General features: G+C 41.9%; 1 protein-coding gene across 1 annotated transcript in view; it reads right to left on the bottom strand.

The window, feature by feature from the left end:
* Nucleotides 1-4,011: 4,011 nt before the first annotated feature.
* The window catches only part of LOC103261886 (adhesion G protein-coupled receptor E1-like), a gene marked incomplete at its 3' end in the record, with an annotated part of 44,550 nt that continues 35,619 nt past the window's right edge, over nt 4,012-12,942 (bottom strand). Inside the window, 3 exon segments of the mRNA XM_008059476.2 lie at nt 4,012-4,079; nt 4,082-4,205; nt 12,281-12,456. Coding sequence (XP_008057667.2) covers nt 4,012-4,079; nt 4,082-4,205; nt 12,281-12,456 — 368 coding nt within the window.

The following is a 12,942-nucleotide window of genomic DNA, read 5'->3' as shown; positions in this document are numbered from 1 at the left end:
CCTGTTCAACATAGTATTGGAAGTCCTGGCTAAAGCAATCAGAGAAGAGGAGGCAATCAGAGGTATTCAAATAGGAAAAGAGGAAGTCAAGTTATCTCTCTATGCAGATGATATGATGGTGTACCTTGAAAACCCAAGAGAATCTGTCAAAGGCCTCCTTACATTGATAAAAGCCTTTGGCAAAGTCTCAGGATACAAAATAAATGTACAAAAGACAATCGCATTTCTCTACACCAATAATAAACAAACAGAAACCCAAATAAAAAACACAGTTCCATTCACAATAGCCACCAAAAAAATGAAATACCTTGGCATCTTCCTAACCAGAGACGTGAAAGACCTTTACAATGAAAATTACAAAACACTGCTCAAAGAAATCAAAGCCGACACGAACAAGTGGAAAAATATCCCATGCTCATGGATCGGAAGAATCAACATTGTGAAGATGTCCATCTTACCTAAGGTAATCTACAAATTCAATGTAATACCCATTAAATTACCAACAACATTCTTCTCAGACCTAGAAAAAACAACACAGGAATTCATATGGAAACACAAACATCCAAGAATAGCCAGAACAATCCTCAGCAAAAAAAACAAAGCAGGTGGTATCACAATACCAGATTTCAAACTTTACTATAAAGCTACAATCATCAAAACAGCTTGGTATTGGTACAGGACAGGCATATAGATCAATGGAACAGAATTGAGATTCCAGAAGCAAACCTCAATTTCCTCAACCAACTCATCTCGACAAGCCCCCACCACCTACCAATGGGGAGAGGAAACCTATTCAGTAAATGGTGCTGGGAAAATTGGCTGACCACATGCAGAAGATTGAAACAGGACCCCTATCTATCCCCATGCACAAAGGTTAACTCCAAATGGATCAGAGACCTAAATGTAAAACCTCAAACCATAAGAACCTTAGAAAAGGAAGGAAATACTCTCATGGAAATCGGAACTGGCATCCAATTCTGTACAAAACCCGAAACCCACAGGACTTAAGAGAGAAGATAGACAAATGGGACCTTATTAAACTGACAAGCTTCTGCAAAGCCAAAGAAACCATCAAGAGAGCAGGGAGACAGCCTACAGACTGGGAAAAAGTTTTGCCAACTCTAGGTCTGACAAAGGCTTAACATCCTGGATCTACAAGGAACTGAGACGTACTGAAAAGAAGAAAACAAACAACCCCATTATAAAATGGGCAAAAGACATGAACAGACACTTCACAAAAGAAGACATTCGAGCAGCCAACAAACACATGAAGAAATGCTCAACCTCACTAATCATCAGGGAGATGCAAATCAAAACCACACTGAGATACCACCTAACTCCAGTCAGAATGGCAATTATCAACAACTCAAAAAATAACAGCTGCTGGAGAGGGTGTGGTGAAAAGGGAACACTTCTACACTGTTGGTGGGAGTGTAAACTAGTGCAACCTCTGTGGAAAGCAGTGTGGCGATTCCTAAAAGCTCTAAAAATTGACCTTCCATATGACCCTGCAATCCCCCTACTGGGAATATACCCTGAAGAACACAAATCACTCTATAAAAAAGATACCTGCACACGTATGTTTATCGCAGCGTTGTTCACAATAGCAAGATCCTGGAAACAACCATGCTGCCCATCAAAAGAGGACTGGATTAAAAAATGTGGTACATATACACGATGGAATACTACGCAGCCATAAAAAAGGACAAAATCATGCATTTCGCATCAACCTGGATGGAACTGAGTCTATAATACTGAGTGACCTCTCACAGAAACAAAGATCCGAGTATCACATGTTCTCACTCATATAATGGACCTTGAACATCCAATGCAATACTATGAGAAAATGACTGATGGTACTGGGAAACTATGGGGGGGAGGGGGATGGGATTAACAGTAGCAAATATCTGTCGGGGGATGGGAAAACACTTCTTATCAACAGGGTGCCTGAATGAAACGTCATTGTACACCTAACCCTTAACTGTACCCCACAAAACCATAATAAAAAATACTGATTAATGGAAAAAAAAAAATCCTTGTCATATGATTTTTATCAGGACAAAATGATAATGAGCACATGAAGAATAACATCTGCCATTCACCATTCATCTGCCTTAATACAAGTGAATGCATTTTTAGGTTAACCCTACATCACTTTCCACAGATGGGAAAACCAGGATCTCATATCATAAACAAGCAAGGCACGCAAATAAATACTAAGAATTTAAATGTTAAGATGTGTCTACTTTTGATCTCGAAAAATCTCAAGTACCATACTTTTGAAAGCTTCCTACAAAACTATCCTAATAAAGTGTATATGTGTGTGTGTACACACACACCTCTAAAAAATTAATATTCAAGTAAAAAAAAAAGTGACTATCCTTTATAGCTATATAAAACCAATATTCAAGTAAAAAGTAAATGTTACCATCTTACGTTATATTGGGTTGTAATGTTTCTTTCAAGCCAGAATGTTTTAAATTTAGCAGCCCAAATGCCTCTAGATTTTATTTAATGCATAGCGTGTCTTTAAAATTTTTTCCAGCTTTATTGAGGCATAAGTGACAAATAAAAATTGTATATATTTAAGGTGTACAAGTAGTGTTTTGTACCTACTCTCACACTCAAATAAGAAAAGACAGTTGGTGGGTCACAATTGGCCTGAGGTTTGTGGTTTGCCAGCTACAGCTTATTTTGAATGACACCCAGAGAAGTTAAAACCTTGCCCAGAATTACACAACCAGTAAAAGTAAAACTGGATTTGAACCTAAACCATTTCCAGAGAGCATACTTACTCGAAACCATAAAACTGTACTGCCATTCACCAAAAAAAAAAAAAAAATAGTGCTCTCATAGTCTTCTGGCTATAAGATCATATTCTTTCAGAATTAAAAGAGGACCCATGGAGATCAACTACTTCCAGTTTTTTCTACATATGATGAAAAGGATAATCCCAATAAAAATAAAAGCGAACATTGTCTTCTAAGTGATGAATCCACACTCATGTTTCACCTTGCTAAGTCCTTACTAGGCCCTGTTTTAGAGAGGAAATTTGAAAAAGGGAAGTCATGGAAAGCTATTGTTTACCACAGTGGCTATAGTTAATAACAATATATTGTATTTTTAAAATTTGGTAAGACAGTAGATTTTTAACTGTCCTCACCACAAAAAATAAGTATGTGATGTAAGTACACTTTAAATATCTTGACTGAACCATTCCAAAATATATCGTTCAAAACAACCTGTTGTACATGAAATATATATACTATTTTTCATTTGTCAACTTAAAAGTTAATTTAAATAAATAAAAGAGAAAGTCATTTCAATAAGGTCATACAGCAAGTAGGATGACGAACAAAGATTCAAGAGCAAATCATTGCAGTAAACACATCATCTATCAAAAATTCAAGCTGCTATATCATCCCAAATCTAGAGTGTAGATTTGTCACTGGGAATACATTTCCCAGAAACCCCTGCAGTATTTGGGACCATGTGATTGAGTTCTAGCCAACAGAATGTGAGGGGAAGTGATAACTTCCTGGTGTGACCCTTATTAACTTCCCCTATGGGACTCTGCCATGTTCTTCCACCCCCCCTCCCCCCCGACCCACCCAGTTGTCTAAAATGGAAAGAACCCCAGGATGACCTTGGAGTCTGTGTATGGAAAATGTCTGAGCCTCCATCAGCCTGAGGTGGAGGAGAGACACTCTGCAAATTTATTTGCTCACCCTCTACTGACCCAAAAGGGAAAATGAACTCCTATTGTGCCAAGTCTCTAACATTTTGGAGTTGATTGTTACAGCAGCTGCTGTTACCCTATCTAATACTATCAGTTTGACTGTCAATCACTCAATGGTCCCTCCAAAAGTTATACAGGAGGAGAGCTGAAAGGGGGACTCTTACTTTTCCCCCGACACCATCGCTGCTGATTAATGCTTCTCTTCCCATCCTGTTGTAGGACAAGATGTCTAGATATGATTGTAATAATGAGGTAATTCTACAATTGCCTACCTTAGGCTCAGTTTTGTTGATGCCCATGAGGAAGAGAAGGTGGGCCAGGAAGAGGCAGAGGGAGAGCTTAGGTGGAGAGAGGTGCTGATGTTCTGGATGGGTCGGCACAGGAGGAAGGTGAGAATTGCCAGGAACAGGCACAGCAGAGAGATGACCAGCCTCACACAGGTGATGACGGTCAGCACAGGGTCCTCCTGCAAGTTACCAAAGAAGGACTCATTATAACTTCCAACTGTGCTGTTATTTTCCATCAGATGGGCACCCTAGCTCAGTCCCTGAAGCAAGTGACTTCACTTATCTGAGACTTGGTGTTTCCATCTTCTGAACAGGGGCAGTAATGGCATTCATCATGCAGGAATCTTGAAAAATTAAAACAACTAGTCTAGTGCTGTCCAGTAGAAATAGGACTTGGGAGTCTTGGGTGTAATTTAAATTTTCCAGTAGCCACATTAACAAATGTGAAGAGAAACAGGCGAACTTAGTTAATAGTATATTTTATTGGACTGAGTATGTTCAAAATAGTGTCAGTAATCAATGGAAATGGAGATTATTATTAGCGAGCTATACTACATTCTTTTTTACCATATTAAGGCTTTGAAATTTAGTAAATATTTTATACGTAAAGCACATCTCATTTCAGACACTGTCATTTCAGTGGGGGAAAGTGAAATGAAGTTTAACCAAACAATAGGGTATATTTAAGAGAAATATATTTTACACTGCTTTAGTTTTAAAATTCAAATCAATTAAAATAAAATAAAATTAAGAATTTAGTTCCTTGGCTGTGCAGCAGTCCACACATGCAATAGTCACATGTGGTTAGTGATTCTTTTAGACAGCACGACACCTCAAAAGTAATCTCTGTGATGGCTGGAATATTTTTTATAATTGTGTTGCTCTGTGTTGTATTCTGAAGTTCTAGAACAGCACATGGCATACAATGGGCACTCAATAAATGTATGGCAGAGGAATAAAACGAGGCCATGCATATAATACATGCAGCACAGTGGTTGTTACATAGGAAATGATTCATAAATGGGACCAAGACCAGGTGCAGTGGCTCACACCTATAATCGTAATACATTGGGAGGCTGAGATGAGAGGATTGCCTGGGTCCACAGGTTCGAGACCAGCCTGGGCAGCTTGGTGAGACCTCATCTCTACAATAAATCAAAAAAAGTAGCCAGGCATCATGGCTCACGCCTGCAGTCCCAGCTACTTGGAAGGCTTAGGTGGAAGGATCACCCAAGTCCAGCAAGTCAAGGTTGTGGTGGCCATGAGCATGCCACTGCACTCCAGCCTGGGTGACAGAGTGAGACTCTAAATAAACAAATAAATAAATAAAATCTAAAAGTAAACTGGGGGGGGGAGGTCAGTAAATTTCTTTACACCTGAGCAATCCTAGACTTAGCTGGGACATGGAAAGTGGAGAGGGCTATGCTATGTCATTGGTGACAACTAGTGACTTTCCTTCTAGTCTGACCACAGAGGTTTACTGATACTCTTTCTTTTGCAGAGTAACACATTGCTTTCAATTCCAGATCCCCATGAAACTCACCACTGTAGAGGCTACCAAGCAAACATCCCAATGTCTGAGGGCTTTCCTTGGTAGCTTGAGCTCACTCTGCCCATCCCATGGAAGTGTCAGATAATAAACACTCCTGGGTACAGCTCTCAGCAAATGACTAAAGGGAGTCAGTGTATAAATACCCCAGCCTCCTCCTCACACATTTAGAACGACTCTAAAGTATGAGTTCTACTGACTCCCAGAGTCTCAAAGAGAGAATAAGGTCAGATTGCCCACAGTGGTAACTGGCTGGATAATACTCCTGTTTCTTGTTTTATCTTCATTTCATTGCCCCAGTCCTGGAATTCCCTCTCAAGGATGCTACCACCACATGGCTCCTTATCCTAGAATCTTTTTCTAAGAAATGCAGAGGATGATCTTACAACTTCTTGGAACACAGACAGGTAACAAGGAAGGGACCATGAATCTTGGTACCTTGGGGGAAAGAGCCATAAGAACGGCAAGCTGGACAGGTGGAAGCACTTGCATTTGGTATGAAAATAGTTACGGTACATGTGAGAACAGTTCTCTGTGGACCAGCCACCCCGTATTCTGATTCTTCCCAGGAAACACAGATAGGTTGTGTTCCTTCTCCAGGCTGGAAAGAGAATAGTGTGAAAGTGAGTCCCTTCTTGTTTTTTGTTCGTTTTATTTTTATTTTTTAACTATGTGGAATTATCACGAGGCACTGAGTTAGAAACTGGATTTGGAAAACACTTGTGGGGAAGAGCCTCCCAACACTTGTGGGGATGAGCCTCCCATCAAATAAACCTGTTGTGGGGTTTATTTCTTCATTTATTCTGCCCTTCTCTGGCCATCACTATGCCCAGGGATTGAATTTATGAACTACCTCACCAGGGTCGTAACCATTGACAACAAGAGGTGCTAGTGAGTGATAACTGAACAAGAGAAGAGAGAGAAGTCAGGCCTTTCTTCCAGATGTCCAGACTGTCTCCTCCTCCTGCAGGGCGATCCCACCTCCCTGCCTCCAGCTCTCACTAAGCTCAGCAATGTCATCTTGCATTGACTTTTGGGCTTCAGCTTGAGAATAGCTTCCACAGTCTCTGAGTGTCTGGACATTTCTTCCCTGACTCCCAAGCTTTATCGAAGTGTGATTGACAAATAAGTAATTATGTATCTTTAAGTTAGATGATATATTGTTTTGATGGCTGTCTACATTATAAAATGGTTAGCATAATTAAACTAACACATCCATCACCTCACATGGTCACCGTTTGTTCATTTTGTGGTGAAGACACGTACAATCTACTCTTTTTAGCACATCTCAAGTATTCAATACATGATTAATATTATTATTAGCCAAAGTCACCATACTGTACATTAGGTTTCAAGTACTTATTCCTCAGATAATTTACAGTTTGTATATTTTGCCAATATCTCTCGCATTTCCTTCACGTCCCAGTCACTGGCAACCACCATTCTCCTCTCTTTTGCTATGAGTTCAACTTTTCTTTTAGAGTCTAGATATAAGTAAAATCATGCAGTGTTTCTTTTGTGCATGTCTATGGGGGGCCAGCCCCCCAAAAGAGATTTAGAGGGTCCCTGGAAGGTGGCAGCGTCGGCGAATATTCTGGAGAAATAAGGAGAAAGAAAGAGACTGGACTCTGTCTAGTGCAGAAGCCGATTCTGTAGTAGGGATAGATATTGAAAGAAAGATGGAGGGATAGATATAAAGAGAAAGAAAGAAAGTGGACAACTGTTCAGTGAAATGAGCAGAAGCCGTTTATTGGGAACAAACATGAGTCTTTTATCCCAAATTTTCACAGTTAAATCACAGGATTTTCACGTGAGCACAAAACCAGGTAGGTGAGGGGCGTCCCCCACCTACCAGGCGTTTCCTTAGGAATGAGGAAGGACAATCCCAATCAAATCACAAGAGTTTTACGTGAACACAAAGCCAGGTGGGTGGAGGGCGTCCTCACCCACCAGGCGTTTTCCTTAGCATGAGAAAGTACAATCTTAATCAAATCACAAGAGTTTTACAGGAACACAAAGCCAGGTGGGTGGAGGGCGTCCTCACCCACCAGGCGGTTTCCCCAAGCATGAGAAAGGATAATCCCAAAGTTATCTCGCTGTTCCTCATGCTTGGTTTATATTCTTCAAAAGCAATATAACTGACTGAAATCCTAATATCTTTCTTATCTGTGCTAATTTTACCTGTACTATAAACAACTCTTAATTATGGCTTAAACTAGTTCCTAAAGAATGTGGCCCAGCCCAAAGTTTGTGCTGGGCCATTTCTGGTATACCATCTAACGCTGGAAACAGCCCTCTAAATGTATATACTAATTTTACAAATATATTTTAAAATCTTATAAAGAAGCTTGTATTATGTATAAGGCTCCCAAATGTGATCTGAGTTTGAACTGTGTTAAGTTTAAAGCCGAAACCAGTTTGTGAGAAACAGGAATATTGGATCCCTAGAGTCAGCCATGCCTGTCATATTCTCATAACTTCATGCTTAGATCATCAAAATCCCTGCCAGTGGGTAATGCTAAACAACAAAGAAAGGAGGAGTGAGTGGGCCTTCAGTTACTGAACCAGCCTGGTGGTCTCAAGGTCCGCAGCCCGCCTGGATCCCTAACGCTCAGGCAGGCCTCCACGGCCGGCTCCCAACACATGTCTTTTGTATTTCACTTAGCAAAATAGTCCCCCAGCTTCATCTATGTTGCAGCAAGTGGTAGAAATATTTTTTTCCTTTTTAAGGCTGAATGATACTTCATTAAATATATATTTTATATATTCTAGAAAGGCTATACATAATATAGCATTTTCTTTGCCCATTCATCTGTTGAAAGATGCTTAGGTCATTTCCATATCTTGGTTTTTGTGTATAATGCAGCAATGAAAATGCAGGTTCAGTGATCTCTTCAATATCCTGATTTCAGTTCCTTTGAATAAATACCCAGAACTGGGACTGCTGAATTATAGGATGTTCTATTTTAATTTTGGGGAACCTCCATGTTGTTTTTCATAATGGATATACCTGTTTATATTTCCATCAGCATTTCCCCACATTTTCATCAATACTTATCTTTTGACTTTTTGGTGACAGCTGTTCTAGCCACTGAAGATGCCTCAACATTTATTGTCAGTTCTCTTACCTCTGAATGATCAGACTTAGATTCAGCCCCTACAGGGAAGTTGATAAAACACCCTCACCCTTTAGGGCATGGCAGAGAGGACCAGCCCTGGGTTTTGCTCACCTGAGTATGTTGAAAAGTCAGAACCACAGGTTCAGACAGAGAAACTTTTTCCATTAAACCGATGGTGCCACTCAGGACACAAGAGTTCACTGTGAGATCCTGCATCCCTCTACTCTTATTGAAAAAAGATCCATTCAGAAAATCCCCAAGAGATCCATAAATGATAAAAGAAACTGCTTCATATCTGAGAAAATGGAAGAGGAATAATGTAAAGGGGTGCTCATAGGTTGGGGGACAGTGCACTAGTGTCTCCTGTGAGGGTCATTAGGCAAAAAATGGAAGATTTCAACTACCCTAGGAAAGACCTCAGATTGGCATTTAACATTCCTCATGTGGTTTGAGGTGCAAAATTCTGTATATATAATACATATTATAATGCTCATATATTATAATAGGCATATGTGTAATATACGAGGGGGACCCCAAAAACCCAGAATTTAAATTTCTAAATAATTGTGTACTCATTCTTACATGTTTAAACTTCAGTTACTTTCAATGTACTCTCCATTTGATGCAATACTCCTTTCTAGATGCTTTTTCCACTACTCAAAACAGTTTTTGAACTCGTCCATTTTGATGCCTTTTAGTGTTTCCGCCATTTTTTGTTTCCCTGGCTTGGGCACTCTGGCCCTCAGAGTGAACTAGACATTGTCCATCAGCATCTTTTGCAATCCACTGGCATCCACCAGCACCTGTTCCCAGCCCATATTCTACTGGGGCTGGATGTCTACAAATTACATTTCCCAGAATCCTTCAGGATGGGGGTCTTAGATGTGATGTAAGGTCCTCCTGTGAGATGCATCTGTGAAAGTCTTACAAGCCAGAAGGGAGGCAAATATCAACTTTCTGCAGGCTGTGGAGAGAGCCGTGGCTGAATTCTACATTTCAACTGTCCAACTGCCATTTTGTGGGGACCGTGGGGGTGGGAGGCAGAGATTTTTAACCTCTGGATGACAGCTGCAGGGGATGACCTTGAAGCCAAAATCCAAGTGGCAGCCCTGTGACTTCAACTCCTCCACCCACTTCCAGCAATTTTGTGAGCACTCAATGGCCTACATTAAATACCTTTCGGCTCAAAACACCTGGAGTGGTTGCTGCTTCCTGCACTGAATCATGACTGATACACAGACATGCAGGAGTGCTCCAACCTCTGGGAGTGGAACATCACAAGCTAAGTCCTTCCCCCGTGCCATTTATTCATAGTTTATTTATTTAGAGTCTCATTCTGTTGCCCAGGCCGGATGGCATGTTCCTGGTCACCCCAGCATCGACCCACTGGGCTCCGGTGATCCTTCTGCCTCAGCCTTCCAAGTAGCTGTAACTACTTGCTATCACACCTGGCTAATTTTTTGATTTATTGTAGAGATGAGGTCTTGCCAAGTTGCCCTGGCTGTTCTCAAACCTGTGGGCTCAAGCAATCCCCTCATCTCAGTCTCCTAAAGTGCTGGTATTATGGGCTTGAGCCACCACCATAGTTCATTTTTAAACTAATTTTAATTTATTTAAATGCTTTCTGTGTGTTAAAGATATGCTAGGCACTATCTCATGAGCTCTTCTCTATGACAGTGCCACAAAATGGTTAAGAAAACAGACTGAAGTTCTGCTGTTTTCTAGCTGGATGAGTTAGGACAAGACACTTAACTTCTCTGTGCCTCAGTTTCACCATCTGTTAAAAAGAGAATATTAATAATAACTGCCTTATAAGGTTGTTTTGGGAGGATTAAATGAAAATACTTAATACTGTGCCCTATAGAAGTGTTTGTTGTTGCTTTTTTTTCTCATTCTCATTTTTGAGACAAGAGGGCTGGACTCAGCTCAGAGAGGTTGAGGGACTTGTCCAAGAAAACACAGCTGGGAAGTGATAGAGATGGGCCTTGAGACTAGACCAGTCTTTCTCTGAACCCAATTCTCTTAAATCCTAAGCCACTGGTCTTCAGAACAGCATTTAGGGCCTTTCTGGCAAGGAATTAAGCCTGGTCAACATAGCAAGACCTCATCTCCACCAAAAAAATACCCAAAAAATTACCTGGACTAACTCTTTTCTCCTTCTACGTCCTTGGCCATGTGGTATAACAGAATCTAGACAAGAATATGCTTCACATCACTGATAAGGAGGTCTTTCTGCTCTGCCTGATCTGCCCATTCACCAAGGCTCATTCACACACTATTTCCTCCCTAATCCATCACCAGCTCTCATCAGAACAGCTCTGAATTCCTACAGCATGACCTCTTCCTCCACTTGTGTGGTTTAATGGAAAGAGGCCTTTGGAGTCAGACTTCCTTGAGTTTGAATCCCACCTCCAGAAATTACTGGCTTCATGACGAGGCCAGGCTACCAAGCCTTTGTCCCCCTTCCTATGAAATGGGTCTAACACCACTTCACTTAAAATAAAGAGTTCAGCACACCCCAGGTGCTCTTTACATAAGATCTCTGATGCCTTCATCCATTTAGGAGCATTTTTTCGTCATTTATTATAGAGTTTTGTGGCTTCCCAATCAGTTTGTGAATTCTGCAGGGGCTTTATTTATTTTTTTGAGTTGGAGTCTCACTCTGCCACCCAGGCTGGAGTGCAGTCACCCCATCTGTCTCCATAACTCCTTTCCACAATGCCCAGCACCCTGGTGGACATATAACAGATGTTTAGTCAATATTGTCCCAGTGGGATGGGTGCAGTGGCTCACACCTGTGATCCTGGCATTTTGGGAGGCTGAGGCAGGAGGATTGCTTGAGGCCAGGAGTTTGACACCAGCCTGAGCAACATAGCGAGACCCTATCTCTACCAAAAATGACTGGAGTCTCATCCTGTCACCCAGGCTGGCGTGTAATGGCAAGTTCACAGCTCACTGCAGCCTCGACCTCCTTGACTCAGGTGATCCTTCTGCCTCAGCTTCCCAAGTAGCTGAAATTACATGTGCCACTGCAACCAGCTAAATTTTTTAATTTTTCATTTTTTGTAGAGACAAGGTCTCACTATGTTACCCAGTCTGGTCTCTAACTCCTGGCCTCAAGAAATCTTCCTGGCTTGACCTCCCAAAGTGCTGGGATTACAGGTATGAACCACTGCACCTGGCCTCATCTCTACAAAAAAAATTATAAAATTAGAAAAAAAAAAAAAGTCACATGCCTGTAATTCCGGCTACTCGGAAGGCTGAGGCGGAAGGATCACCGGAGCCCAGCAGGCCAAGGCTGCGGTGGCCAGGAGCAGCCACTGCACTCCAGTCTGGGCAACAGAGTGAGACTCCAACTCAAAAAAAAAAGGGTAGCCAGATGTGGTGGCACATCTGCATCCCAGCTACTCAGGAGGCTGAGATGGGAGGATCGTTTGAGCCCAGGAGGTAGAGGCTGCAGTGAGCTATGATGGCACCACTGCACTCCCGCCTGGGTGACAGAGATCCTGTCTCAATAAAAAAAAAAACATCCCATTGGATTTGGGGCCAGATCCTCAGGGAACCCAAGAAGGTCACCAGCACTGACTGTGAGCTCCCCAGAAGCCATGATGATGGCCATGTTTGCCATACGATTGCAGCTGCAGATGGTTCGAGGCTTGGAGGCTTCCAGGATCTCACAGCCAGAGGATGTCCATCTCCCACCATCCTCACCTGTGCTCCAGGAAACGCAGATGGGCCTCTCAGACTTCTGCTTTGGCCGAAAAACAAAAGCCCTGGACACATGAGAACCCCCTCAAATGGATGCAATGTGACCATCTCAAGGGTCATTGCAGGCAAAGACAGGTTATGTTCTGTAGGGGATGAAAAAATGCTGATATTTCAATATGCAGGCATGGAAGGAAATGTTTTAGATGTCAGACATGTTTCTACACTGGACTTGAACATAGTTAGTGTAGATAAACTACCTGTGGGCCGGGCATGTGACTCATGCCAGTAATCCCAGCACTTTGGGAGGCTGAGGGGGGAGGACCGCCCGAGATCAGGAGGTCAAGACCATCCTGGACAATGTAGCAAAACCTCATCTCAGCCGGGCTTGGTGGCTCAGCCTATAATCCTGCACCTTTGGGAGGCTGAGGTGAGTGGATTGCCTGAGACCGCGGGCTCGAGACACCGCACCCGGCCCTGATTCAACTTTTATGTAACAAAGTTAGGAGGTGTTTTTCTTTTGCCATGGCCTACTAGGTTGAT

Source organism: Carlito syrichta, unplaced genomic scaffold, assembly GCF_000164805.1.
Source record: "Carlito syrichta isolate Samal-C Ts95f unplaced genomic scaffold, Tarsius_syrichta-2.0.1 Scaffold304155, whole genome shotgun sequence".
Lineage (NCBI taxonomy): Eukaryota > Metazoa > Chordata > Mammalia > Primates > Tarsiidae > Carlito > Carlito syrichta.
This window is presented reverse-complemented; position numbering and strand designations above follow the sequence as displayed.